The 27955-nt window shown below is 35.2% G+C and overlaps 1 protein-coding gene across 3 annotated transcripts in view; it reads left to right on the forward strand.

The window, feature by feature from the left end:
• fliI (FLII actin remodeling protein) overlaps positions 1 to 27955 on the forward strand; it is a 175271-nt gene that overhangs the window by 90966 nt on the left and 56350 nt on the right. For all 3 annotated transcript variants that reach the window (XM_085815549.1, XM_085815551.1, XM_085815550.1), the window contains 6 exons: positions 379 to 461; positions 21325 to 21375; positions 21472 to 21584; positions 21660 to 21845; positions 21939 to 21998; positions 22107 to 22222. In XM_085815549.1, the coding sequence (XP_085671675.1) occupies positions 379 to 461; positions 21325 to 21375; positions 21472 to 21584; positions 21660 to 21845; positions 21939 to 21998; positions 22107 to 22222 (609 nt within the window). The remainder of the gene's footprint in view (positions 1 to 378; positions 462 to 21324; positions 21376 to 21471; positions 21585 to 21659; positions 21846 to 21938; positions 21999 to 22106; positions 22223 to 27955) is intronic.

Raw genomic sequence — 27955 nt, forward strand, 5'->3', positions numbered from 1 at the left:
AGTTAACGATCCTAATTCCAATCCAAATTTGCCTTCGGCCTTTAAAGAAATTATGTTTTAGTTCTGGTTTCACCAACAGATGGTGCCACTTGCTTATTCTTGTCCAGGCTTTCTTATCTTATCTAATCATTATTTCCTATCTGGTTCATTTGTGGTTTTGCAGATGAAGATGGTGGTTTGGTAAAAACATTGAAACTAGTTCTGTGAAAATTTTGTAAATATAACGCTGATTTTTGTTGTTTGACTTCTGAATTAGTATTTATTCAGCGTGTTATTGTGTCTTAATAATAGCTAATTGATAAAACAGTGTGAATAATTTTACTGTATTAAAAATTTGGAAAAGCATTGTTAATAATATATATATAAATTACTTTTTAGGCCTAAAAGATGGGATGAAACTTTGGAAAAACCACCACTTGATTACAGTGACTTTTTTGATGATGAAGTTGGGCAAATACCAGGTATTTTTTATTTTTGGTATTCCAAAATGAATTTTTAAAGTCTTTATGGGTGTATTTATAATAGAACAGCCAGAAAACTTATTAATTGACATATATTATTATGTATTATTAATAATAATATTAAAAGTTATGTAGAACATTTCCTAAATTTTATATCATGCACTGTTTTAATTAAAAGATCTAAAAACTAATATACTTTGTTAAAAAAATATGCAAGACACTTTTTTATACTCCTCCTTTTTCCTGTTTCATATAGTCCAGAATTGATGTTAATGATACCTGTTACCTTCTCAAATTTTCCATGTTGAATGATTAATTATTTCAAAAAATGCTCCTCTAAATTCATGCTATGACACAGATGTGGTGATATTAATTTTGCTTTCCAGTGCTTGTGTTTATGATAGATTAAGAGAGAAATAACAGTTTGCATGAAAGATTTATATTTAAACCATAATAATGCATATACAGTCAAAAGTCGTTAATTCGGACACCCATAAACCGGAATGATCTATAATCCGGACCTCAAAGCTTCAAACTTTCTGCGCATGTGTCGCGTTGACGCATGCACGTAAGGCCTTTACGGCTGAGAATATGCTTGTGCGCGTGCGCAAAATATGTTTACGAGTGCGCGTTTAATGTATAACGGACGGTAAAAGCTAAGCTAAAATTATTTAATTATCTATTTCAGTTAATGTTGCAGATTGCGTTGTTCCTTAATCTTTGAATTGGATCCGGCTTATTATTTTTTGCAGACTGTTAGAGCAATTTTATAAAAGTAAGCTTGAACTTTCGATTATGTCAAATAGAATTTTTGATATATATTTATTAATATGTAAATGATCTACAAAGCGAAAGTATGTTTTGAAGTTCATTAAACAAAAAGTGGAATTGCTACAAAATATGGATAAAGGCATATCCTTTGTTTATCTAAACTTTGTTTATCTTTAACGCCGCACAATGAATGGAAGTTGATTTGTCAGCACTATCCTTATCTTCAGGGCAGATGTTTTTATTTTATTTGGCTTATAATTCCTTATTAAATGTATTAATATAATCCGGTATTTCATCTCGATGTACCCCATCTTTAATATGATTTAAATCAAATTCCTCGTCATTATAATTCGTTTCCGATAGCGAAGAAAGTGACAGAGGTTATTGAAAATGAAAAAATTTCAATTGACAAATTAGTCGGTATTCTCGACACAATTATAGGACTTGAACAGCGGAACTTTGTAACTGAACAAGAAATTATGTCTGTTTAAAGATGTATTTTTAGGTGTATTTAATTATGGCAAAGCTCACTAGGGCTATCTGCCTAAGGGGAGGGATGCCTTCGTGGAGGACTTTCTAAGGGAAACTGGCTCGTATACACGTTACACATGGGGAAAACCACGAAAACACCCATGCAGCCAGCCCGTTCGTGAGATTCGAACCTCAGACCGAACTACCAGTGTTCAGCAACGTTAGCGCTCGGCCGCTGGTGGGCATGTCTGTTTAAAGAATTAAAGAGAATGTATTATCACATAAAAAACGAAGCAACTTAAACAGCTTACATTGAAAGAAATGTTTAATAAAGTAAAGAAATAAATATTAAGTTTTTTTTTTTTTTTTTTTTTTTTTGTAAATTTTGATACCCTTTAGATCATAATTGTTCTTTATTTCATAAATTACGGTTTCATATTTTTAATTTTATAATTTCTGCATGCCATCTTACCAGATTTAAACTGATGATCTATAATCCGGAATCGCCGAAGTCCCGACGAGTCCGGATTAACGACTTTTGACTGTATATATATATGTAGGTTTTACTTTCAAAACATGCACACAGAGCATGGATATTGCATTTTAAATGTTTTTATTTTACTAATAAGAAATAGATAAAGGTAATAAAACGTAAGTTAAGTAAAAATTAATGTTGCAGGATTCATGTAATGATGAACAATTCACACACACTATTAGTTCCACCGGCATTGATAGAATACGTTATCCTCTTAACATCCACAGCTAGCTTTAAATAATATGATTGGCTTGGCTTAAGCATCAAAAGCACTTAAACACCAAAGAAGACCATCTGTCTTTTTTAACTCTTGAGGACAAGCAAGCCATCCGCTTGCATCTGCTACTCTCCACTCTCTTTCACGTCTGGACGCTATCTGGCCTTGTCTTAGCTGCTCCGCATTGTGCTAAGCTGGGATGACGTCACCAGGCTGGTAATAAGTCAGCATCGGTCGTCGATGCTTTCTACATATATATGTATGTGTGTGTGTCGCCAGCAATGTATGAAATGCCGACATTCTATGGAAAACCTAAGAATTTTTAGGCAAAATATGAAATATGAGAATTGTTATATACTTTCCTTAAATTTTCTATAGAATGACATATACTATTTAGGCAAACTATGAAAAAAAGTCATGTTAAGGCTATTGTGTAAAAGACATGCATTCCTTAAAAATACAAATGTTATTTTGAAAAAACAATGTAAGAGTGCCATTAAAAAAACTTTTATTCAAAATATTTCAAGAAAAATAAAAGTTGTACAAAACAAAAATTTCATAAAAAAAGTTAAAAATAACCTACTTGTTGCGACATGGTAGGCTCGACTGGCATTTTGAGTTACTCTTAGTTACTTTTTTCACACAAAGACCTTTGATATTTTGGCATTTTGTTTTACACATGATGAATCCCTGGCTGCTTCCACTGGACGGAGCAATTGCAACTGACTGGAAAGAAATTTCATAGTCTGGAATATCTTCAGTTCTAAGCAAGTTCTTAGGGCATAAAGTGAATTGCGAATCCAGTCAGAGTTCTCCTGGAAATCAGTTATTATATCACACCAGTCAAAAGAGTCATTATTAGTGACTGTAGCTCTAAACCAAAACTCTAAACAACCTACATTACACACTGCCAACAGTACATAATGAGAGTGACACTGATAGTTTGGTTAAGGACTTTACGGATTGAATATTACATACTCGCAGAAATGCCTATAAAATTATCAAAAATTCCAAACCCCCAAAAAATATGGAACTTAAATATCTAATCAACCTATTCAGGACGGCAGCCTACAGAAGATAGTGCTCTCTCAGGATGGGAGCTGTTACACGCGGACTGTGTTTACAGGTCAAAGCATTTTCTCCCACTAAGCCTAAGACGCAATTTCGGAAAGTACGCATTACATAATAATGGACAAAATGTACACTTTATGTAGAAATGAAGCCATTTTAAATATGTGATTAAAGATGTCATAATTTCAATCATAACGAAAAAATTTATTTAAAATAATTTATATTTAACTATAAAAATATAAATATATTGTATTTTACTGTAACTAAAAATACCTAAATTAAACACTAAATGTTGATACAAAATATAAAAAAAAAACATTAAAAATATTTGCACTTAACATTATGAAATACTTGAAGAATATTGTAATAATTAATATTTCAAAGCCGTATGAAAAATCTCATAGCGTGGATCAATGCAGATACCGACATTGCATCATTATCATGCATATTTTCAATCATGCATGTCTATTATTATCATCTTCTAATTCAGAATTTGAAGATTCAGAACTACTATATAAAGAACTCCAATAATTTATAGTTGTTTTCACTGTCTTTGTCGGAAAGATCCATAGATCAATCATTCATAACTTTAGATATTTTATCCTCAGAAAGGTAACGTGGCCTTTTAGCCATGGCTACACAAATGAATCTAAAAGTAAAACCCATGTTAGAATATCTCCCATTAAATCCGATCCTAAGATATAATCGAAACTATAAACAACCACTTCAAAATGAGTTAAAAGGCCACATGTTTCCCTTTTCACCTGCTATCACATGTTTGTGTTTACATTCCTGAAAATCCAATAAATCACAGGCACTTGATGACCCCATTTTCACCTCAGAAAGAGAAATGAGCAATATTTTGAATGGATCGTGGCTTAGTAATACCATCTGTTAGTAAATATTTTGTTCCAAAAGCAGGACACAACTGTGCGATTATCATCCCGCTGCGTAGGATTCGCCGTAACGCAAGGATGTGGCATTAAGCTCTGAAGGGCATCTAGCGCTGACACATATTTGCGCTGTTAAAAGACAAAATGCTGCAAGAAGACAATACCAATGCACTAGATTTCCTGCTGACAAGCAATTGCTCTATAGATTGGATGATGCCATCAGGTCTGTACCAAATTTTCAGTCACATTAAAACTAGACTAATCATCTAAGTCTGCTTTCGACGAATGATAATTCCTTCTGGAGAACATGCTCTAGATACAGGAAATGCTGCAATTATATTCCATCCTTAAAGGCCCTGACAGGATCCATTACACCGAAACTGAAAAAGCAGTATCTGAAATCTCAGTTTTGCATAAACAACATGCAGGACACAACAACAGAACAGATTATCTCTGACTTTCATAACAATTACATAACAAACCCACTCACTAACAACATTGTTCCAGTCTGACTGTCAGAAGTTATTGGCTATGTTAAGAATTTAAAGAACACCAAGAGCACCGGTACTGACAAAATCAACAATAAGATGATGAAGATGCTACCACTTAAGTTAATAGTGAAGCTGGCCAACATTTTCAATACTATACTTTGATGGCAATACATTCCACAGGAATGGAAAGCAACTAAAATCTTGCCTATTCTCAAACCAAATAAACCTGCATCTGTACCTGAGTCGTCTTAGTTTACTTCCTTGCATAAGTAAGCTTATGGAAGCAGTTATTCTCAAAGAGTATGTGATCGTCTGGAAGTAAACAATATACTAATTCCACAGCAGTTTGGATTTTGAAAGTCATTGTCTACATCCTATCAACTTTATCATGTTGTGGAACACATCTCTGAAGGAATTCGCTACAAAAAGTATACTTGTGGGGGGGGGGTATTCCTTTACATAGCCAAAGCTTTGGACCATGACCAGATGAACACATTAATTTACAAAATCCACAATCTGGGCTTTCCAGATTAAATTACTAGCCTACCTAATAGGTACACACTTTGTGATTCATCTTTCTCACACTTACTCCACTGAACGTCTGGTTTCAGCTGGCGTACCCCAGGGGCCGCTACTAGGGATGCTACTTTTCAATATTTATGTGAATGATATACCTACTATACCCAATACTACACTAGCTATGTATGCTGATGACACAGCAATCCTTGCTCAAAATGCATTTTGCACAGTCGTACAACATCTTCAAAATCACATTCATGCACTAGAGGCCTGGTTACTGAAATAAAAAACATTTTAAAAAAATTTTCCTTAGTCTTCACTAAGAAGAGAAAGTTGAACAAAACCTACAGTTTTATGGAACCTCACTGCCCTGGGATTAAAAAATAAATTAATTTCTGTGTATGAGAAGTCTGAAAATATCAAACTAAAGCAGCTGTTGCAGGATTTGCAACTTGGCGATATGTGCCCATCCCAGTTAGTGTGAAAAATGCAGAAACTTACTGATGACAATTTTAAATTGAATGTTTTACAGTCATTGTGGCTCAACTGTATCCCAAGCAATACCCAGGCTATTCTTGCCACTAGTAACTAGATTTTTTTGTGCAACACTAGTCATGAGAAATTTTGTGGGACTCGTATTGCGCAAATTCAGCACACGCGTCAGTGAAACTGTCAGCTTCTTCACTTGTAGTGTAATATACTATTGCAGTTTTGGGTCATTAGATTTAATTTTTAAAGTAAAATTAATGTTTGTGGTATAAAAAATTCATAGAAACTTTTTTTTTCTTTGTTTGTACTGTCTTATCTTTATCTATTTTCAGATACTTTTGCAAAAAAATATTTGGTAATTGTAAAATTCTTATAATAAGTTAAAGACAAGCATTAACATTAAAGGACAAGCATTAACTGCCTCGCCGAATTGTAGGTAGAACTTGGTTGAATGTTCCTTACCTCTCGGGAGCAGGGCAAATGGGGAGATTTCCCATACTATACTGCGCGGTTCACTTAATTTTAGTTACCGCTCGCTGGACTGTCAGCGAAACAATTGTGCTGATAGATGTCTGGGGATATGATGGCATCTCCCCAAAAATTAGACAGAACTGTACAAGATACGGAAGTTATAGACAAATACAGACAAGGTTATCTGATGCTCGGTATTCTAGAAATATCATTTAAATTAAAAGTAAAGTTAAGACAAGTGCATATCGGAGACCTTTTGAATGATTTTTTTTTTTTTTTTTAATTTAAGCATTTTGATCTACTTTTTATGAACGTTATTAAATGGTTTTGTGAGACAAAATAATTTTAAGCTGAAAAAAATTTTTTGCTAGTAATTTTTCTTACATTTAAATTTTTGAAGAAAAATTTTACAATTAAAATGTCTTTCTTCTCCTACAACAAGAATGTCAAACTCGCGGGCCGCATGCAGCCCACAACAAATATTTTTGCGGCCCGGCCAATATATCGGCAAATAATAATATATAATAATAAAATAACATATCGACGAAGAAAAAAATAATATGTTTACTGCTAAGTAATTAACGATAATTTATTCAGTGTTGTTAGATTACTCACAGCGAGCTGACACACACACTACTTAAATTACAAATGCGTGTGAGCAGCTTGCGTTCAGCTACCTTCGGCTTTTGGGGGACACGTGTACTCAGAACTTGTACGCATCCCCTGATAGCCGAATGTGGCCGAACTCATGGTCTCAGTTTTAAAATCATAGTTTTGTACGATATATTGGTGCATGCATGTGCATGCACTTTGCTTTATTATTAATTATTACTTAATTCATATTGTTACGGATTTCATAGTTATTTATTTATTTAGTTTTTTTTTTTTTTTTTTTTTATTTAGAATTGTAATTAGATTTGCCCCTCAGGGGGCTCACTTTTGTGAGTACGGGTGTGGCAATCCCGAGGTACCCTAGCCCTTCAGGAGATCATCTTCTTGATGAGACGGGTGTCACGATCCTGGAGCCCCAGTGATCTATCCTCTTTTACATCTCCTCTCCTCTTGGCTGGTACTTTTTCCCTTCCTTTCTCCCTTGTGGTTTCTCTCTACGGAGTTTGGGGCTCGTCACGAGAGACTGGAACAGAACTTGTCTCTAGTTTTCGAGTGGCGAGAAAACTGCCCACGTGTTTGCCGTGCGTGGAGACCCGTGTCGCTGGAAAGGAGGGTCCTGGTAGTTGAGGGGCGAGGTACTGTCCCCAACACACTACTTTGGCCTCTGCTTCAGCTAAACAGGAGGCACCTTAGTCGTCCTCACAGGTGTCAATCGGCTGGTCACTAGTCCTTGTGTCAGTGGCTTGGGGTCAAGCTCTCGGGAGTACCTGCTTTCGGGAAAGCCAACTGTGGGGCTTCAGTTTGCATATAGGTCCAGCTAGCCCTAACACAGGAACCTGTGTTCCCTTGTTGGGCTCCGTGGTGGGCGGGGCTGTCGGACCCGAATTTTTCCTCTTTCAATCATGGCTTCTCTATTTATTCTTAAAAAGCCCAAGTCGAATGAAACCAACCAAGATATCGAAATTGTCGACAAATCTCTTAACAAGAAGATCCGAACTGAAGCAAATGCCAAAGATATTGAAATTGTAGACAAAACGATTAGCAAGAAGATCCGTACCAATGCAAATGCCAACGAAACTACTGAAAATCCTCGCTTCCTTGTTGTCTCTAGTCCTTCTGGTGAACTGCAAAAGATGTCTCCTTTTCTCGTAAGCAAATATATACATTCATGCATAGGTGAGCCAAGGAACATAAAGCGTCTCCAATCAGACCTGCTTATTGATACCATGTCGGCCACCCAGTCTGCTTCTCTTTCCCGACAAACCAAATTTGGAGAAATATCTATAACTGTGTCAGCGCACAAAACACTTAATTCTTGTAGAGGTGTGATCTCGGAGATCGACCTTCTGTGTGTTTCAGAAGAAGAGTTCGTCTCTGAGTTAGCTGACCAAAATGTCTGTGGTGCTAGGCGGATCAAGATGCGAAAGGAAGGTAAGTTGATTGACACGAAACACGTGATCCTTACCTTCAACACGCCTGTTCTGCCTAAGAATATTAAGGCCGGATACTTAAATTGTCCTGTAAAACCTTATATTCCTAACCCTATGCGATGTTTCCAATGCCAGCGTTTCGGCCATTCTAAGATGTCTAGTCATGGCAGCCTCACATGTGCCCGATGCTCACAGATTGGCCACGATTCTGAAAATTGTACTGCTGCGCCTTCGTGTATAAATTGCAAGGGTCAGCATCCAGCATTTTCACGCCTGTGCCCAAAATGGAAATCCGAAAACGAAGTGCAGACTGCAAAAGTTACCAGGAGCATCTTGTATGCTGAAGCCAGAAAACTAGTTCAAAGCACACAGCTCCAACAAAACAAATCATATGCCAGTGCTGTTAAAACAACACGTAGCATTGCCACATAAACATCAATAGGCACGCAGACTGTACCAAATAAAACCCAACCGACCACATCCAACAAGAAAACGGAAAATTCAACTCATTTAATACAAAATAAAGAAACAGTCATTCAAAGTAAACCCAAAACTGCCACTAAAAAAGTATCAAATAAAAATAGAAGTTCCAGCAATAGCTCTTTTGATGAAATGATTTCTGAATCTGCAGATTCAGACAGTATGGAAGTAGAGGAGGGTCTAGAAGTTCCCAGGCATCTACTTCCACGAAAAACCAAACAAGAGCACAGAAAGAACAAAAACCAATCATAATGGCCACCCTCGTCTCATGGAACTGTCGCGGTTTCCACCGAAATTTGCTCGACATCAAAGACATAATTAATGCTTATCATCCTGTATGCTTCGCAATACAGGAAACAAATCTAAAACCAGAACAACAGGCAAAACTTTGGAGGTTTTCTTTCGTCAGGAAAGATAACCTTGCAGGTGAGCGTGCCAGTGGAGGTGTAGGTCTCCTCACCTCACTGGATTATCCCTCAAATGTGCTTTCTTTGATGACATCTCTCCAAGTTGTCGCTACTCAAACAAATTTTGATATTGTTGTTACAGTCGTTTCTCTGTATTTGCCTCCAAATGAGCATATTGATGAGCAAGATTTAAATGGCCTTATAGAGCAGCTGCCTGAGCCTTTCATCATAATAAGTGATTTTAACGGCCATAGTCCACTCTGGTGTAGTAAAGATACAAATTGCCGAGGAAGACAAATTGAGCGATTGATTGAAGATCATAGCCTTTGTCTCCTGAATAATGGGCAGGATACTTACTTCCATGAGCCTTCAAAGACATTCCATGCTCTCGACCTTGCCATCTGTTCACCATCTCTGTTGCCATTTTGCACTTTTAGTGTGGGAAATGATCTTTACAACAGCGATTACTATCCCATTTTTATATCTCTTGCACGAAGAGGAGCAAACCCCATGTCGAGATCCCCTCGATTCATACTCGATAGGGCAGACTGGGAACTCTTCTCTTCCATTGCAGAGCTAACAGATGAAATGGTAGAAGATGGGCATATCGATGACACCGTTGAAGCTGTTACTAATACTATTACTCAGGCAGCTATGCTTTCCATTCCTAGAACATCAGGAAAACTACTAAAATATTCAAAACCATGGTGGAATCGTGACTTTCATGAAGCACTGAAAAAACAGAAAAAAGCATGGGGTATTTTTCGTAGATATCCTACTCTGTGAAACCTCATAGCATTTAAAAGAGCCAAAGCAAATGCACAAAAAGTAAGGAGGCAGAGCCAAAGGAATTCTTGGATTTCATATGTGTCGTCAATAACATCCTCCACACCTAGTAAGCGGGTTTGGAAAAGACTTCGAAAAGCATGCGGCATATATAAAGACCACTCACTTTCCTTTTTGGAAAAAGATGGCCGAGTTATTAGCTACATAGAAGAAATTGTGAATACTACTGGTGAGGCATTTGCTGCCGTTTCTTCCAGCAAAAACTATTCACCTGCATTTCTCTCTATGAAGCAGCACTCTAAAATAAATCCCATCGCATTCAACTCTTCCAAATCTGAGCCTTACAATAGAGACTTTACTATGCTTGAATTAAGAAGTGCTTTATTGCAGACACATAGGTCTTCTCCGAGTCTTGATGGCGTGAATTACGAAATGCTAAAGCATCTGTCCTATAAGTCACTGACTGCCCTTCTCACTCTTTACAATAGAGTGTGGAATGAGCATACCTTTCCCAGTGCATGGAGGAGAGCTGTTGTCATTCCTATTGCTAAGCCAGAGAAAGATCCAAGGAATCCCTCCAACTATCAGCCAGTTGCCCTTACGAGTTGCCTATGCAAACTGTTTGAAAAGATGGTAAACAGCCGCCTAGTCTATTTCTTGGAAAAGAATAATATTATATCACCTTATCAAAGCGGTTTCCGAAAGGGAAGAACGACCGTAGATAACATGCTTCTCTTAGAGACATCCATTCGAAAAGCTTTTGTAAGAAGAAATCACCTTGTCTCAATTTTCTTCGATATAGAGAAAGCTTATGATAAGGCAAGGAGATACGGTATACTTCGCGATCTTCACGAGAGTGGCTTGCGTGGCAACCTACCAATTTTCATTCAGAATTTCTTGAACGCTAGTACTTTTCAAGTAAGAATTGGCTCTGTTTTATCAAATGTTTTTGAACAGGAAGAGGGTGTGCCTGAAGGCTGTGTGCTTAGTGTAACCCTGTTTAGTTTAAAAATAAACTCTGTATTAAAAGAACTTCCTCCCACCATCTTGGGATCTCTATATGTTGATGATCTGCAGATTAGCTGTCGAGGGGCAGACATGAGATACGTAGAGAGGCAACTGCAGATGGCTCTGAATAAGATCCAAGAATGGTCAGACAAACAGGGATTTACATTTTCGAAACAGAAAACATTGTGCGTGGACTTTTGTAGGAAGCGCGGTCTCCATCCTGAACCTGAGTTATATCTGAATGGTACAATTATTCCAATTGCGGCCGAAGTAAAATTTCTAGGAGTGACGTTTGATCGAAAATTGGCTTTCCTTTCTCATGTTTTAAACCTGAGAAAAAAGTGTCTAAAAACACTAAATATTTTAAAAGTGTTGGCGAACACCTCCTGGGGTGCTGAGCGTTGCTCTATGCTTCGCATTTACATAGCGCTTGTCCGCTCTAAACTGGATTATGGCTCAGTTGTTTACGGATCCACCCAATCATCAGTATTGTTAAAACTGGATCCTGTTCACCATCAAGCTCTGCGGATTTGTTCAGGAGCTTTCAGGACTTCTCCTGTCCAGAGCCTGTATGTTGACTCTAACGAACCATCACTTTATCTGAGGCGTGAGCAATTGTCCCTTTTGCAATATTTTAATATCCTATCGCAACCTGAACATCCTAATAAGCTGGGCTTACTTGATAATGCGTACTACACATTATTTGAAACACGTCCATCCTGTGTTCCTACCTTTGCTTTAAGAGTTCGCCCTGTTGTTGAGGAACATTCCCTCTCTGATATGCGCCCCCAAGCAGAACAGAATTTTGAAATCCCACCTTGGGAAAATTCACGGATTCAGCTTCTTGATGTTTTCAAACATCACGTGAAGGCAAGCACTAACGAGATCGTTTACAGACAACTCTTTGCTGAGCACAGGCACAAATATAGCAGTTATCATTCGATATACACAGATGGATCAAAGTCAAATGATCATGTCGAGATGGCATTTGTATTTGAAGATTACATAGAGGGCAGATGCCTGCACCATGCTTTCTCAGTTCTAACATCTGAACTAACTGCAATATATTATGGTTTTCTGTACATCTCAAAACTCTGCCACAAAAAATTCATAGTTTATACAGACTCGTATAGTGCTCTTAAAACTTTGGAAGCTTTTCCTAACACTCAAAATCCTGTTTTAGTGGATGTTATGAAAATTCATATCAACTTAAAGATTTGAGGATATGAAATCCTGTACTGCTGGGTTCCCGGGCATACGGGAATAAAGGGAAACGAGCTTGCAGACATCGCGGCAAAATCTGCTGTTGGACTGTCCAGTCGCCTTATCCCTTTTAGAGACATCTGCTGTGTCATCAAGGGGAAGATCCAAAAAAAAAAAAAAAAAAAAAAAATGGCAGCAAATTTGGGACGTTCAGCTTAACAACAAGTTGAAAAATGTAAAGCCCAGAATCGAGCATTGGGATTTTGCTGGAAATCATAAGGAGGAAGTTCTTTTGACTTGCCTCAGAATTGGTCACACTAGCGTGACACATAACTATCTTTTAAAAGCTGAGAATGAGCCTGTTTGTTTAAATTGTAATGTTTGTTTATCTGTCCGTCATATTTTAATTGAGTGTCCATATTTTAATAGTCTTCGTCAGAAACATTTTAATAGCTGTGACTTGCCTCTCGACCGTTTAATCGGAAGAGAGGTCAATTGTAATTTATTTTATTATTTAAAAGAGACTGGCTTTTATTATCTAATGTAATTTGTTTTGACGATTGTGTCTTGGATTTTAATGTCTGCTTTTACCTTGTTTTTGTATGACTGCATCCTCTGGATTTGGTACATTTGTCCACTTGTTTTTATTTATTGTATTTTAATTTCTTAAATTTTGATCATCTCAACTTGTGTTTGGCGCGTCATAATCATCTTTGGTTTTGCGCCAAAAATCCCACTCACTCACTCACTCACTCTGTAATTAGATTTGCTTCATGTTGCCTTAGCAAGGCAGACGATGTTTGAAAAGACAGCTGCGTTGGAAGATTAAAAATAGAACAGCGCGTGCATTTAATACCTAATAAATAAATATCTCGTAATTGCTGTTGCCATCCACAAAAATCCAGATATTTATAGATGTTTCCAGTATATTCGAGAAATTAATTATAAAGCCGAGAACAAACAACTCATCTCAGCAGTAGCTGTAGTTCTAGCGAACTGTTTGTTTACTTAATGCTGTGATTGATTTGTAGCGAATTTGCTGTGAGATAGAATTAGTTTCTCTGTTTTGAATTCATTTTTGCTAAACATTTGACATTTTGTGATATTGTTAGAAAATTTTTAAGAAATATTTCAGCATTTTGATTTATCTCTTATGGAAAGAATAAATTTTTGTTAACTTTTTAACGTTAGCCATGTTTATTCCAGCCCTTTGTATTCAGTATGTCTATATCAAAACCAAGTGGTAGTAAAATTAAACGAAAAATCGCTGACGAACATAGAATATTCCAAGTAAAATGGGAATTAGAATATTTTTGCTGTGAAATAAAAGATAAAATAATCTGCTTGATATGTAATAATACTATTAATGTACCAAAGTTATATAATATTAAACGTCATTACGAACAACACAAATCGAAATATAACAATTACGAAGGATAACTGAGAGAAGAAAAGTTGAAAGAGCTCAAGTTAGGAGTGAAAAAGCAACAGTCCATGTTTAGTAAAGTATTGCAAGAAAGTGAAGCGGCGGTACATGCAAGCTACGTTTTGTCCGAGTTGATAGCTAAACGCTCGAAGCCGTTTACTGATGGTAATTTCATCAAGGAATGCCTAATGAAAGCTGGAAAAATTGTTTGTCCTGGAAATGTGAAGGCTTTTCAATCAATTTCATTGTCTCGAAATACAGTTGCGGAAAGAGTTACTGATTTAGCCGCGAATTTAAGTGATCAGATCAAAGCAAAATCATCTAGTTTCGAAAGTTTCTCCATTGCCTGTGACGAGAGCACGGACATTAGTGGCAAAGCTCAATTAGCAGTGTTTCTTCGTTCTTGCGACAAGAATTTTAACATTTTTGAGGAATTACTGGAACTAATACCGATGCCTGGTACTACCACAGGAGAAGATATATTTACTTGTGTTTTTGGACTTCTGCAGAAATACAATCTACCTTTGGCAAAATTAAATTCTGTAGCTACAGATGGCACTCCATCAATGACCAGGAAAAACAAGGGCTTCGTAGCATTACTAAGAAAAAAACTTAGTGAAATTCACGGTTCAAACATTCATCATATGCATAGTATTATACATCAAGAAGTTCTATGCACAAAAGTAATAAATATGGAGAATGTTTTGTCATATATAAAAAAAGTTATAAATTTTATAAGATCTCGAGGTTTAAATCAGCGTCAATTCACTGCTTTCTTAAGTGAGTTAGATAGTGAATATTCGGGTTTGTCCTACTATACCGAGGTACGTTGGTTATCTTGCTCCAAGATTCTCAAACAATTTTGGGATTTGAAAGAAGAAATATGTAAGTTTTTAAAAACGAAAAATCAAGACGTAAGTTTGTTTTACGATCCAATATGGATACAAGATTTATCTTTCTTGGTTGATATAACCAAACACTTAACCGATTTAAATTTATCGTTACAAGGAAAAGATCAGATCATTACGAATATGTTTGACATAATTAAAGCATTCAAATGTTAACTAGTTCCTTGGGAAAACAAAAAAATGAAGATTTGACGCACTTCCCGATGTGCAGCATGAACAAATCAAGTTTAGATGATGCTTGTTCGTATCAAAAATACGCAGAAAAAATTGCAAATTTAACAACTGAATTTGAAATGAGGTTTAATGATTTTAGTTCCCACGAAGACAATTTTTTTTTTTCTTCGATTTTCTCAATAAGTATTGACTCAGTACCCAGCCATATGCAAATGGAGGTGATTGAGATTCAATGCAACTCAAATTTGAAAGCAAAATTCGTTGAAGTGGGCGTGTCTGAATTTTACAAATATTTACCAGCCAGGTTTGAAAATACTCGAAAATTCGCATATGAAATTATTTCCATGTTTGGTAGCACTTATCGGTGCAAGCAGTTATTTTCAGTCATGAAAGGTAATAAGTCTCCTATTAGAAACTGTATTAATGATGCTCACCTTGGGGGTCAGCGTTGAAAGTTATCACTGCAAACAAAATTTCTCCCGAAATAGGAAAGATAATATCAGAGAAGAGATGTCAAGTATCAGGACGTAAACATTAAATTTTTCTTGTTCTTTTCTATATATATATATATATATATATATATAATACAATAATAAACATATATATATATATGTTTATTATTGTATTATTCGAAATAAACCTACGTTTCTATGAATATTGATTTTTTTTTTTTCGGCCCGCCTAAAGTTAAACCTTGTTTGTTTGGCCCAAGTGTACCTATGAGTTTGACATCCCTGTCCTACAATTTTCAATGTCTCCCCCCAGTTTTTTTATTGTATTTATTAGAGTGTTTTTAATAACTTCAAGGAATAATTTTGCAATTAATGAATTAGTTTCTGAGAAAAAAATAAAAATACACTTTTATCTAAAATCTTTAAAACAAATATGATCTCAGTAACATTTTCATTTCAAATAATTTTTCCTTTCAGTATATTGCAAAACCCATCCTTGTTTCTATAAAGTATATAATTTTAAATAAGCAGTAAAAATAATAAATAATTTAGTCCATACCTATATATGTTTTAGGACTTTAAGTAAAAGGATTTATTGAAAAAAAATGCAAAAGGTTTCTTAGTTTGTATATGCAGTTTAAAGAATACAAACTGTCTAAATAGACATTTAATCATTTCAAATCTTTAAAATTTTATTACTGAATTTCAATGCACATATATATATATATATATATATGCATTGAATAATGTGTTATATTATATATATATATATATATATATTATAACAAGCAAGGTAGTTAGTACAATATTGTATGACCAATTTGGTCTATATATAAATCAAACCTAGTGCTATTTATTCAATTGGTAAATATAAACATAAATTACAAACCTTTTTTTAAAACCTTACGTGGCCAGAAAATTTGCAGAATTTTTCTTTACCTGTTTTTGTTTTGTGAAACACAAAACAATTCAAAAAATGTTCAAAAAAATTTTAATACATTAATTAATTATAGTATTGTTGTGTGCGTACGGGTTTGTAATAGATTGATATTAGTTCGTAAATGATTGTCATTTCACTCAAATCCGATGATAGCTTAATTAAATTTATTTTATCAACAGAAACACTTCAAAGTTCTGGAATTTTTCACAGAAATACTCGTACAAGTGTTTAGAATATCACTAAGTATAATCAATAGTTATGCTTCAATCTAATAAGAATGTTAAACACAACAGAATACAAAACACATCTTAAGCGAAAGTTAACTCAGAAATATCTCCAATCTCATGCTGAACTAACAACTGGCAACAATAACAACTTATATAGCATAAATAATGTCATCAAAATAGTGTGGTGTAATGAGATTATTACTTTGAAACCGATGTTTCGAATTGATGCCCAAGGAGAACCAATATTTCCCATTCTGCTTCATTGCATATCTTTCAAAAAGTAAAAAAATCATCCAATTAATTTCCTGTATATTTTTTTTAAATGTGAAAAGTTTGTTATATAATCTGTGAAAATGTCGGAAGTTTCTAACTGATATATTTTTAGATATGAAATTTTAAAATTAATGAGCGTCAAAAAGTCTAAAAATATGAACGAGTTTCAAAAATTCTCCAAAAATATTTTTTAAAAAAATTACACTGTTTTTTTTCCTCCCCAGTGTGTTATGGTGCAAACTATAATATTCTGAGATTCTCAGTTTATTTGTTATTATTTGCAAAAAATCATTTCAACTTTAAATTTGAAAAAAATCGAATCCTCTAAAAATCAAAAGCGTGATACCACATCCACAAGCAGTGTATGTACAAAGTTTGAATTCTATATCTTATCATGAAGCAGTTTAAAACTCCATGACCATCTTTTAGCATATGACCATCTTTATTGACCATCTTTATTGACCATCATCCATGACCATCTTTATTCATCATAGCGACAAGCTCCAAGAGTGAACTAAATAACAGCTTATAAAATATTAATAATAATAATTAAAAAGCATATATTTTTCAGGAACCATTACGAAAGTTCAGGTACCAGTTGCAAAAGTACAGATTACAAAATTAACAACAGTAAACAACGTTAAAAATGTGTAAAGAGTATTAAAAAATCTACCAATTCGGAGATGTGATTGTTCACAGAGGCTTAGGTGTAAAGGGAAGGAAGACAGTGGTCTTCTGAACGTTTCCTAAAGACGAAACTCTTTCATATCCCCTTTTCTCCTGTTGCTAACGGCAGCTGTGCGAAGGAGCGTTGCATGTGAACGGGGCTTATTTGTCATATGGAAATGGATGCTGTGTCCAGAAAGCTGCCGCTATTGCTCCACGGTTGAAAAAAATACGAGCTCTTTAGTCCAGTTGCACGATAAGTTACAGCTTCAACATCAGCTGATCGAAAAAGGACAGAAGAAATGCAGCCAAGGGAAGCTGCAGTGTTACAATGTAAGAAATATTTCGAACATATCATCTTTGACATCCTGGGACCTCTGCCATGGAACTACTTGTCTTCACCAAGTGGCCTGAGGCATATCCTATTTTTGATCAAGAGGCTGTTAAAGTAGAGAGGTAATTCTACAGCATTGTATTTCCAGGTTTGGAGTGCCTCTTCAGTTACATGCTGATCAAGGGCAAAACTCTGCAAGCTACTCAGCATTGACAAAACACAAACAACACCTTTACGTCCCCAGTCAGATGGCATGGTAGAGAAGTTTAATTGAACTGTCCTTAAAAACCATAAAAATTCATTTACCGTATACACTCATGTAATGTCTGCACCCCAACTTTACAGATAAAATTTATGTAAAAAAAAAAGTGACCCCACTTCTCAAAAACTAGAGAATTTCTTACTTTAAAATTTATACAGTACGAAGTCTTCCGGGCTCGTCGGGATTTCAATGATTCCGTATTAGAGGTTTCTCTGGATTATAGGTCATCAATTTAAATCTGGTAAGATGGCATGCAGAAGTTATAAAATGAAAAATATGAAACCGTAATTTATGAAATAAAGAGCAATTATGATCTAAAGGGTATTAAAATTTACAGGGAAAAAAAAGCTTAATATTTATTTCTCTACTTTATTAAACATTTCTTTCAATGTTAGTTGTTTAAGTTGCTTTGATTTATGTGCTAATACTTTCTCTTTAATTCTATAAACAGACATAATTTCTTGTTCAGTTACAAAGTTCCGCTGTTCAAGTCCTGTAATTGCTGTGCCGAGAATACCGACTAGCTTGCCAATCGAAATTTTTTCGTTTTCACTAACCTCTCTGCCACTTTCTTCATGCCTTTATCCATTTTTTGCAGCAATTCTACTTTTTGTTTGATGGACATCGAAACACGCTTTCGCTCTGTAGATCCTTTGGCAGCTCCAGAATCGGAAACTCTTTTTGACATAATCAAAAGTTCAAGCTTACTTTTTATAAAATTGCTCTAACAGTCTGCAAAAAATAATAGGCCGGATCCAATTAGAAGATTAAGGAACAACGCAATCTGCAACATTAACTGAAATAAATAATTAGATAATTTTAGCCTAGGTTATACTGTCTGTTATACATTAAATGTGCATGTGTAAAGGTATTATGTGCATGCGCAGAAAGTTTGTAGCTTTGAGGTCCAGATTATAGATCATTCCGGATTAAAGACTTTGTACTGTATATTTTTTATCATCACCTTTTGTTCTTAGTCAATAAACATCTTTAAAGAAAGGATGTGTATTTGTTTTGTGTTTGGTTGGTGCCAGGATGGAAAGCAGAGACTTACAGCTGTTATACTTGTTGCAGCTGTTATTCAATCATAACATTGGCGCCAGCTATCCACTCGGCAGACTCGATAATAAATGAAGGCAGTCCAAACAGGTTTTCACCACATTGGCTTCCAGGAAATACTATTTTGTAATGAAATTACTTCCTCCTCCTTCCTCCTTGGAGTATTCACATATTTCAAACTTTCTCTTTTCATTCATAGTATCATTTCGAATTCATGGTAGTTAGCAAGGAGTGTGTTTGAAATGGGAAAATAAGCGGTTTTTAAACTGAAAGTCATAGAATTTACGCTGAGAAAGGGAAAAAGAGCAGCAGCAAGGGTATATGAAGTGGATGAAAAGTGTATGCACAACTGGAGCAAACAGTGTGATCAACTGGTGGCAATGAACAAAACAAGACGTGTTTCGTGGTTCAAAATGCAAGTTTGCAAACTTAGGACAAAAGTAGTTGCACATGTTCATGATATACATGCTCAAGAGTGCACAGTATCACAGGAAATGAGCCAAATAAGAGCGCTTGCTGTGGCACGAGAAGAAGACTTTCCTACATCTCAGTTCAAAGCGAGTGAATTCTGGTTGCGGCGAATGATGGAATGAAATGGATTTTCATGCAGTGCGGCAGAACAGTTTTTTTAATAACGTGTCCAAAATATTAAAAGAACCAGCAACTATTTAATTTGTGTAAAAGTAAATATCAGAATTTCAAGTGTTGGTTAATTTGTGCTCCTGTGCGAAATAATACACGCCGAGTGTTGGTAACGTAAATGGGGCAATTTATATTATATATGTGGATGGGAGAAAGTGAGTTTGTAAATTTTAAATTAAATAATTTGTAAATTTTAAATTTATAACTTTAAATTTGATACTTTTATTACTTATGCCATTTTCTTCCACTTAGAACTTAATTTCGCTGTTTGAAATGAAATTTACACCCAAAATTACTCACGAGAAAAAGCATGACATTTGAACTACCCGTGTAATGTCCGCACCTGCATTTTAGTGATGTAATTTTAGTAAAAAGTGCGGACATTACATCAGCATGTATGGTATTTTAGCATCTGATTTGTTTTATGTCATTTATTGCAGCTGTTGTTTTAAGTATTGCATTGTTTTGCCTTAGCTGTAAGTATGGCTTCCTGTCCGGGGATTATGCTGCTCGGGACATGTAGTCTTTGGGATGGGGCAGTGTTGCGAATTTTGAGCATAGTTAGAGGATTTTAGTGCATTATATGTGAAATTGTAATTTTCTGTAAAATGTAACATGAAAACTTAGTGATGCTGCTATGCTAGAAAAGTAAGAATACAGGGGCAAGTCTATGTAGCATTGAGTAAATGGCTATCACTTATTTAACGAGATATTGCCAACCTGATAATGGTTTTGGCAACTATTTTTTGTCACTGCATTTTCATGTAGTCTGTGTCTCAGCATAATATGTATTTGTAACTGAATATCTGTAATTAATGCTGTATGTAGCTGTAACTGTAATTTGGCCCTCATATGCCTTCCATTAATTTCAAGAAGCAGAAAGTACTAGAAATATCTCGGTGGCCGAGTGAAAATTATGTATGACCAGAAAGAGCATCTGCTCTCAGTTCTTGTTTGCTGTTTAGTTCTGCATACGTTTTTAGAACTTAAGTATTTCCAGGATACTTTTGCTCTTCAGGGACACTTTGTATTGCGTTGTGTTTAACGTTCTAAGTAGTTTTAAGTGTATTTATTGATTGTACTCTGTGATGAGTTGTATTATTATTATTGTGGAATGTTCCATAACTGAGAAGTGTTTCTTTCGATAAAATAATTTTTATCAACCTATCATCAGAGTTGTATGCATCCAGTCTATTACAAACCCATACACAGGCAACAGTATATTAATTATAGCATTATTATATATTCATGGATTTTTTTAAAATTCTGTTCATAGCTTAATTATTATTATGATTTCAAGTATATCTGTGTATGATGGTTAAATTTGTTCGAAGCACTGCTGTTAACGAATTTTGCATTATAATTATTAAAGTCGTATTTTAATACTGTACATTTTATTTCCATATTATTTTACTTACAACAGCATTAAACTGTATGTGAAAGTTCTTTTAAGTTATCTGGGTTGAAGTTTGCTAAGATATATTGCTCTTTCAGTTAAAGGATTTAAGAAGTCAAGAAAAAGTTGCCCATTTCTAAAAATTGCATTTTTAATTTTAATTTGTAATTCTTAACTAGCATAGGTAAAGTTATCATTCATTATTTTATTAAAATAAGATATCTAAAATAATTTTTCTTTTTCACTTTAGGTTTATCTTGCTGGGAAATAGAAAATTTTCTTCCAAATCAAATTGATGAAGGTATTTTTATTTCATTTTATTTATTTTTTTATTTTAAATTATTAATGAAGTTCAACGTCAGAGTTTAGGAACTAACATTCTGATTTATAATTTTAGCTCTTATTGGAAAATTTTATGAAGGAGATTGTTACATAATTCTCAAAACTATGATTGATGAAAATCAAAGTTTAGATTGGCAAATATTTTATTGGATAGGATCACAAGCAACTGTAAGTATTAGCTGCATTATTATAAAGTAGATTATTGATAATTTTATGGTATTAATACCTGGTTCTTTCTATCAGCTAGACAAAAAGGCTTGTGCTGCTATTCATGCTGTCAATTTAAGAAATTTTTTGGGAGCCCAATGCCGTACTATCCGTGAAGAGCAAGGTGAAGAAAGTGATGAGTTCTTAGACTTATTTGAATCAGAAATAGTGTATATTGAAGGAGGAAGAACTGCTAGTGGTTTTTTCACTATAGAGGAAGTGGTAAGTTTCTTTTATCATCTTACTTTTTACATATAAAGGAAATCCTGTACTCACTTCTTTGTACAATTTGTTTTCTTCTTTGTTAATTTGTAGGAGTATATATCAAGATTGTACAGATTGGAAACCAACAACAGAATACTACACATAGAATCGGTAAAATGAGAATTCAATAAATTTTCACTTGAAGTTTAATATAGTAAAAATATTTTTAAAAATTATTTTTTATATATTTTGATTATTTTGTTTTACTTCTGTTTTTAGTTTCCTGTAAATTACAGTTCTTTAGATCCTCGATATGTATTTTTACTTGATGCTGGGAAGAAAATTTTCATTTGGTATGGAAAAAAATCAAAAAATACTGTTCAATCTAAAGCAAGGTATAATTTTATTTTTTTTAATATTGTAAATATTATTTTTATTAGTATTGTAAAATATTTGTCTAAATAATTTATAATAATAAATATTATGAAATTATTATTTTTTCTGCTTGGCACCTAAGCTTACTGAATCGCATTACATGTAATTTCTTTTATTCTGATCTAAATTTTAACTAGCCATTTTACTCAGTGAAAATTATGCAGTGAAATAAGACATTGAGGCAAAATATTTGTTTAAATTTTTTAATTTTATTTCTTTGACTACTTTTTTTTTTTTTTTTTTTTCATAAAACTTCTTGTCTCTGATGTCAGATTCTTCCTATTTGCTAAGAGCTGATACCTCAAGTAAATCCAAAAAAATTTTGGCAGTAATTTGGTTTAATTATTTTTTTTATTTAATATAGATAAACAAAATTTTTAACTATCGTATTAAGATAGCAATTATATTGTATGATAAAAATATTCAAAATATAAATTGGGAATGCGAAATCATATAATACATCCCCAAACCAAATAGAATATAGCTAACCAGTACAACCTATAAACATATCAGCAGATAGATTTCTTGAAAATTTATTATAGTTTACAAAAGTGGATGAGAACAGAGTTGGGTTAGCTTCAAGCAAAGGCAACAAAGCCTGCAAATTTCTGAGGACACCAAGACCCACTTGAATATTTGACTCTCTCTATGTTGTAAGATAAAATTCTGAGGAATAGAAATGTAATTAAGTATTTGTTTTGACTTATGGTAATTCTAAGGAACAGAATCTTAAATTTTTGTCCCTTTCCTTCAGAATTCCTATGAACAGCACCTTTATCTGTGGCCCAAAGACATTGTTAGTTATACAGTTTTCCTGTTTGTTTTCAGGCATATCAGTGACCAGTGTAGTTAGATATAGGTTTAAATCAAAATCACTGAGCTAGACATGGCTATTTAATTAGTGATGGTTATGCAATATATGCATGTGTGTGTCATGATTTAGAAATCATGGCTGATATTTTAAAAGGTGCTGGCATGTAGAATGTGTAGTTGCTATCAAAAGAGGCAAAAAATTATGATTTCCAGTTCTAGTAACAATTTTCATATCATGGTAATTAGCTAATTAATAAAGTTTTAAATTATTATTGTTTGGTTGAGTTCCAGTTCACAGAAACATTTACGTCACCAGCATTTTCAAGTCATATAATGGCAGCTGTTGATTTGAAATGATATAGTCCTGAGAGGTTTAATGTGATCAGTTATTATATTTAGCACAGAAAAGGAAAATACCCGAATTAAAATGAAAAATCAAGGTGCTATTTCCAATTAAAATTAGAAGTTTGCTTTACAGATTGTTTTGTTTTATACACACACACATACATACATACATACATATGGTAATTACCCATAAGATTTAGTTAATATTTAAGCATTTCTGTGCAATATGATAATTAAACACTTCCTCTCATTCTGAAATTTCATTTATCAAAATACCCAGTTGTAAAACCCAATCGAATTTTAGAATAAAAATTAAACAGTAAAAGGGGGCCTTGCTTTTGAGTTAGTACAGCATTGTCATTTAAGATATTTTATATTTGCTCTCCAGCAAAAGTGCATAGAATGTTAGAATATTAATTAATGATATATATATATATATTAGTTTGCAGCAATAATAATTATTTTTATTTCTTTGCAATTTAAATTTCTTAATTAAAATTTTAATTATATTTGCTTTATACAAATAGAGAATATTAGTTAAATTCAAATATATATACACTGAAGTGACATAAGTCATGGGATACCTCCTAATATTTTGTCGTTCCTCCTTTTGCTCGGTGAAGTGCAGCAACTCGACATGACATGGACTCAACAAGTCGTTGGAAGTCCCCTGCAGGAATATTGAGCCATGCTGCCTCTATAGACGTCCATAATTGTGAAAGTGTTGACGATGCAGGGTTTTGGGCACGAACTGACCTCTCGATGATCTCCCATAAATGTTCGATGGGATTCATGTCGGGCGATCTAGGTGGCCAGATCATTTGCTGGAATTGTCCAGAATGTTCTTCTAACCAATCGTGAACAATTGTGGCCCGGTGATATGGCGCATTGTCATCCAAAAAAATCCCATCGTTGTTTGAGTAGGTGAAGTCCCATGAATGGCTGTAAGTGATCTCCAAGTAGCTGAAGGTATCCATTTCCAGTCAATGATCAGTTCAGTGCACCAGAGGACTGAGTTCATGCCATGTAAAAACAGCCCAGACCATTATGGAACCACCACTAGCTTGAACAGTGCCGTGTTGAAAACTTGGGTCCATGGCTTCATGGGGTCTGTGCCACACTCAAACCCTACCATCAGTTCTTACCAACTGAAATCGTGACTCATCTGACCAAGCCACGGTCTTCCATTCGTTTAGGGACCAACCAATATGCTCACGAGCCCACGAGAGTCGCTGCAGACGATGTCGTGCTGTCAGTAAAGGCACTCGAGTCGGTCTTCTGCTGGCATAGCCCAAGGAAGACAAATTTCATGCACTGTCCTATCGGACACGTCCCTCGTACGTCCCACATTGATTTCTGCGGTTATTTGACGCATTGTTGCTTGTCTGTGAACATTGACAACTCTACTCAGACGTCGCTGGTCTCGGTCGTTAAGTGCAGTGGTCGGCCACTGCGCTGTCCTTGGGGGGATCTTATGCCTGAAATTAGATACCCTCGACACACTCTTGACACTGTACATCTCGGATTGTTAAATTCCCTAACGATATCCGAAATGGAATGACCCATGCGTCTAGCTCCAACATTCCGCGTTCAAAGTCTGTTAATTCTCATCGTTCGGCCATAATCACGTCAAAGCCTCTTCACGTGAATAACTTGAACACAAATGAAAGCCCTGCCAAAGCACTTTGCATTTATACATTTTCTATGTGATACTACTGCCATCTGTATATTTGCATATTGCTATCCCATGACTTTTGTCACTTCAGTGTATATATAAGTTTTCATTGCCATTATGTTAGGTTACATAAGCATTTAAAAATGGAATTGAAGTTAATGCTCAAATTTAGGTTACCACATATTTTTTCTTTTAACTTTTTTAATTTTTCATCTCATACACACACTGGCCAATGAATTAGAAACCCAAGATCAATATTTTATTGGGCCACCTTTTGCACTGGTAACTGCTGTGATTCATCTGGGAATCGAGTCTACATGCTTCTGGAGTGCATTTACGTCCAGATAATACCTTGCATCGGCTATGCAGCTTTTTAGATCTTGTAAATTAGATGGAAGAGGAGAGTGCTGTCGGATGCATCTTTCCACCATATCTCACACATGTTGTATGGAGTTATGATCCGAGCGATGCAGTGGCCGGGGAAAGTGTTGGAAATCAGACTGATTTTCAGTGAACCAATTTTGAATACTTGTGGCACGATGTATAGTTGCTTTAAGTCCATGAAGTATGCGTTGCCATCAGGATAAAAATAAAACATTGCAGGGTGCACTTGATCTGCCAGTATATCTAGGTGTCTCATGTCTTTGTTTACCCTCGAGGAACACCGGGCACTTCCATGCCAGTAGAACATGCCCCATGTCATGATACTCCCACCGGTCCCCTTGCACAGTGCGAGTAAGGCAAGTTGGATTCATGGCTTCATGGGATTTCCACCAAATTTGAGGTCTTCCATCAGCATAAAATAAGGTGTAGCATGATTCATTTGACCACATTACTCATTTCCAATCCTCAGATGTCCAGTGACTTCTTTCCTGACAACGAATTCTTGCATGTTGGGCAGAAATGCGTGGCTTTTCTGACAGGCACCCGACTATGCATTCCAATCCTCTGCAATTCCCTGTGCATAGTTGAAGCTTAAATCTGTTGGGAAGAGCCTTGTTTGATAATCTGTATCAGTTGAAGTACAGTAGAGTCCCTGTTCTGCCCTACAATTCGTTGGAGACGCCGCTGATCGCTCTCTTGGAAAACTGTGCTCTAACCGCAGTTACATCTTCTAGAGAAAGACTGTGGGTGTCTGAGTCCAACTTTTGAAAACCTTTGAAATGGCTTCTTTTGAGACCCAGTGAGATTTGCTGTCTTCGAAATCAAGGCCCTTGCTAAATGGGCATCAACAATAAGCCCTTTTTCAAATGGTGAAAGATCTGTCGTTTTTCTCATTTTACTTCATTCATTGTGAAAAGCACTCTTACACCTTACTTACACTAGCATTCTAACCACGTATAACCCACGTCATAAAAAAAATTGCATACATTCCTAGCATGTATTCAAATGAAAATCTCACAAGTCTCCTTTGATACCAGTTTTCCGGAAACCCATATGTTTTCTGAAAGCAGAAAAACCGTGAAATCTTAGGGGCAGAAAGACAGGCGTTTAGGAGCTATAGGACCTATAAAGTATCAGTAAAATGTTGGAAACATGACACTAAAATGCATTTTTCACGTATTTGTATGAACTAATAATATGGGAAGAAGATGGAGATCAAAAGCAACTCGTTGAAAAGAAACAATATATGTTACGATGTTGAAAATGTGTCTGGTTATCGACTTCAAACAAAATCTATTACAAGAGACAATCAGTTTGTAATTCATCAAATAACCGTTGAGACGGGCAGAATGACAGTTAACATTGGGCACATTTCACAAAAGCGATAGCCTCACACTTTGCGCAATCATCATTTGTTAATGAATCGAAGCAGTAATCTATTGGTGCAACCCACATTCCAGGTTTCTCGTCCAAGTATCCACCCTTATAAAAAGCATACTTAGTCAAGTTCTTGAAACGATGAGCGTTGAACTGATACGGTAAAAAGTCTGCAGGGCCAGAAAACTATCACAATTCCAAACATGCTCCTGTGTTTCAATAATGATTATGCCATTATGTAACAAACAAGAGATTTGTAATGCCTGAAGAAATGAATATCCAGAGATGGGATCTTTTCCATACATCCTTCAGGTACCAGTTCCTTTTTGTAGGACTTTACCGTCAGGTACTTCGGAAGCAGACAATGCAATACAAGAAATAGAGATCTCGTTACAGGAATATGTCCATCTATACACACTTTGATGATACTTTGGGGGTCCTATAGCTCCTAAATGCTTTAACGCCTCTTACCCTAAGACTCCACAGTTTTTCTACTTGTGACATAAGCTTTCAGAAAATATATGGGTTTCCAGAAAACCGATATTAAGGGAGAGAAGATTTACTTGTCAAAGGTGTCTAATTCATTGGCCAGTGTCTGTGGCTGATGGCACATGTAGCTAGTAGTTGGAACATTTTGATTTTAGAACCCTGGCAAGAGCATAGTTGATTGTCTTATCACTCCATCCATTTATTGTATTTTTAATTTAACTACCTACTATCTGTAACACCACAGCTTGCCTCTTCAATTTATAATACAATCCTACTAATGCCCTTGTAAGGCCAGGTACTTTCCTTTGACAACCTCAATAATCTCCTGGTGCACCCTCATGTGGCTCCAGGGAGCTTTTGCTGTAGTTAGAAGAGGGCGTGGAACACATGCCTGTTTACAACTGTTAGACACCAGGCATTCCAGTCCTCCATAACCTGCCTACCTACCTATCATTCCAGCTCCAAAAATTCCAAATAGCTGTACAAATTGACTAAAGAATTCTACAGTAACTAAGTAATTTATAAAATATATATTAATAACTATTGTATAAAGTGATATGCAGTAAAGACATCTTTATTATTTGAATCAGGATAACGCAGTTCATTTCCA

The sequence above is a fragment of the Stegodyphus dumicola genome, chromosome 4 (genome assembly GCF_044657685.1).
Source record: "Stegodyphus dumicola isolate Sdum_Otavi_A_Nest chromosome 4, ASM4465768v1".
NCBI classification, from domain to species: Eukaryota; Metazoa; Arthropoda; class Arachnida; order Araneae; family Eresidae; genus Stegodyphus; species Stegodyphus dumicola.